General features: G+C 47.5%; 1 protein-coding gene across 1 annotated transcript; it reads right to left on the bottom strand.

Moving 5' to 3' along the window:
• Window positions 1–12: 12 nt before the first annotated feature.
• H257_19569 (hypothetical protein) lies at window positions 13–941 on the bottom strand (the record flags this gene model as incomplete). The annotated part of the gene is made up of 3 exons (XM_009848707.1): window positions 13–62; window positions 153–599; window positions 854–941. Coding segments are annotated over 3 exons (585 nt in total), but the record flags the coding sequence as incomplete, so codon positions are not given.
• Window positions 942–1193: the final 252 nt, after the last annotated feature.

Below are 1193 nucleotides of genomic sequence, written 5' to 3'. Positions count from 1 at the left end.
CTCGCCCTGCACGACCACGCCCGTGTCCAAGTCGACGCACACCACTTCATGTCCAACTTCGCCTACGCAACCACTTTCAATCGTCGATTTTAAATGCATTTTAAATGCATTTTAAATGAGTTTTAAAGTTCCTGTCCTTGTACTGTACGTACTTAGCACCTCGGCATCCAGCAAATCCTTTTGAACGCCCACGATGAACGGCGTCGGGCACTGCAAGTACCCGAGCAGTTTCCCCGGCAGCACAGGCAGGTACACATGGGGCCACTTGAGCGGGTGCAGAATCGTCCGCAGAGACTCGGCGACCACGGCCAGCACGGTCAACTGCGACGAGATGAGTAGGAGGCGGCACTCGACCAGCGCCGCCGTGAACAGCGTGATGATGTTGGCCACGTCCAGCGTATCAAACAGCAGCGACAGGGAGAAGTCGATGCCCGGGAGGCGGTCGGGCAGGTGTCGCCATCCGGCCGTGCGGAGGGGCGCCGTGAGCGTCGAGAGCATGCTCGAGCCAAAGCCCCCGGACATCATGCACGCCTCATACACGTCACTCACACGTTGGCGTAACGTTGTGTGCAGTGGGTAACGAGAATACACGGCCACGCCTACAATACACAAGGAATAATGGTAAATATATATATTTATTGTCCAATAACTTGGAAACGAATACTGGTATGGTCGAAGTATGGTCAAATGCGAGTGCTAGTGTAGCAGCACCGACCAAAGCATATACAAATCAAGGCCAATATATATATATACATATATACAATTGTATGCTCTAATATATATATATATATATATATATATATATATATTGGCCGTGATTTGTATGCTTGTTATATATATATAGTGTACCTACCGTAGGGCAAGTACGAGGTCGGGTCGTCCTGTTTGGGGCGAAAGAGGGTCATCACGGCCACAAACAGCTCGACTTCGCCCACGAGCATGTGCGTGTTGAATGCAAAAGGCGACGGACAATGCGAGCTTTTAATTCGGCACTCTGTAGGGATGTCCTTGCACCTACATGTCGTCGAATACCCTTCGTTATATGATTATATTATCGAAAGCAAAAGATATTGGTTTCGAAACACACTTCCACGATAGATAATATGGTCGAAATATCTAAACTTTTGAGTTTGTCGTTGATTTGCACCATTACACACCACCTAAAAATATACAACAATAATATATATATATAT

Source organism: Aphanomyces astaci, assembly GCF_000520075.1.
Source record: "Aphanomyces astaci strain APO3 unplaced genomic scaffold supercont1.802, whole genome shotgun sequence".
NCBI classification, from domain to species: Eukaryota; Oomycota; class Saprolegniomycetes; order Saprolegniales; family Verrucalvaceae; genus Aphanomyces; species Aphanomyces astaci.
The sequence above is the reverse complement of the archived record's forward strand: the minus strand, read 5'-3'. Positions and strand labels throughout refer to the sequence as shown.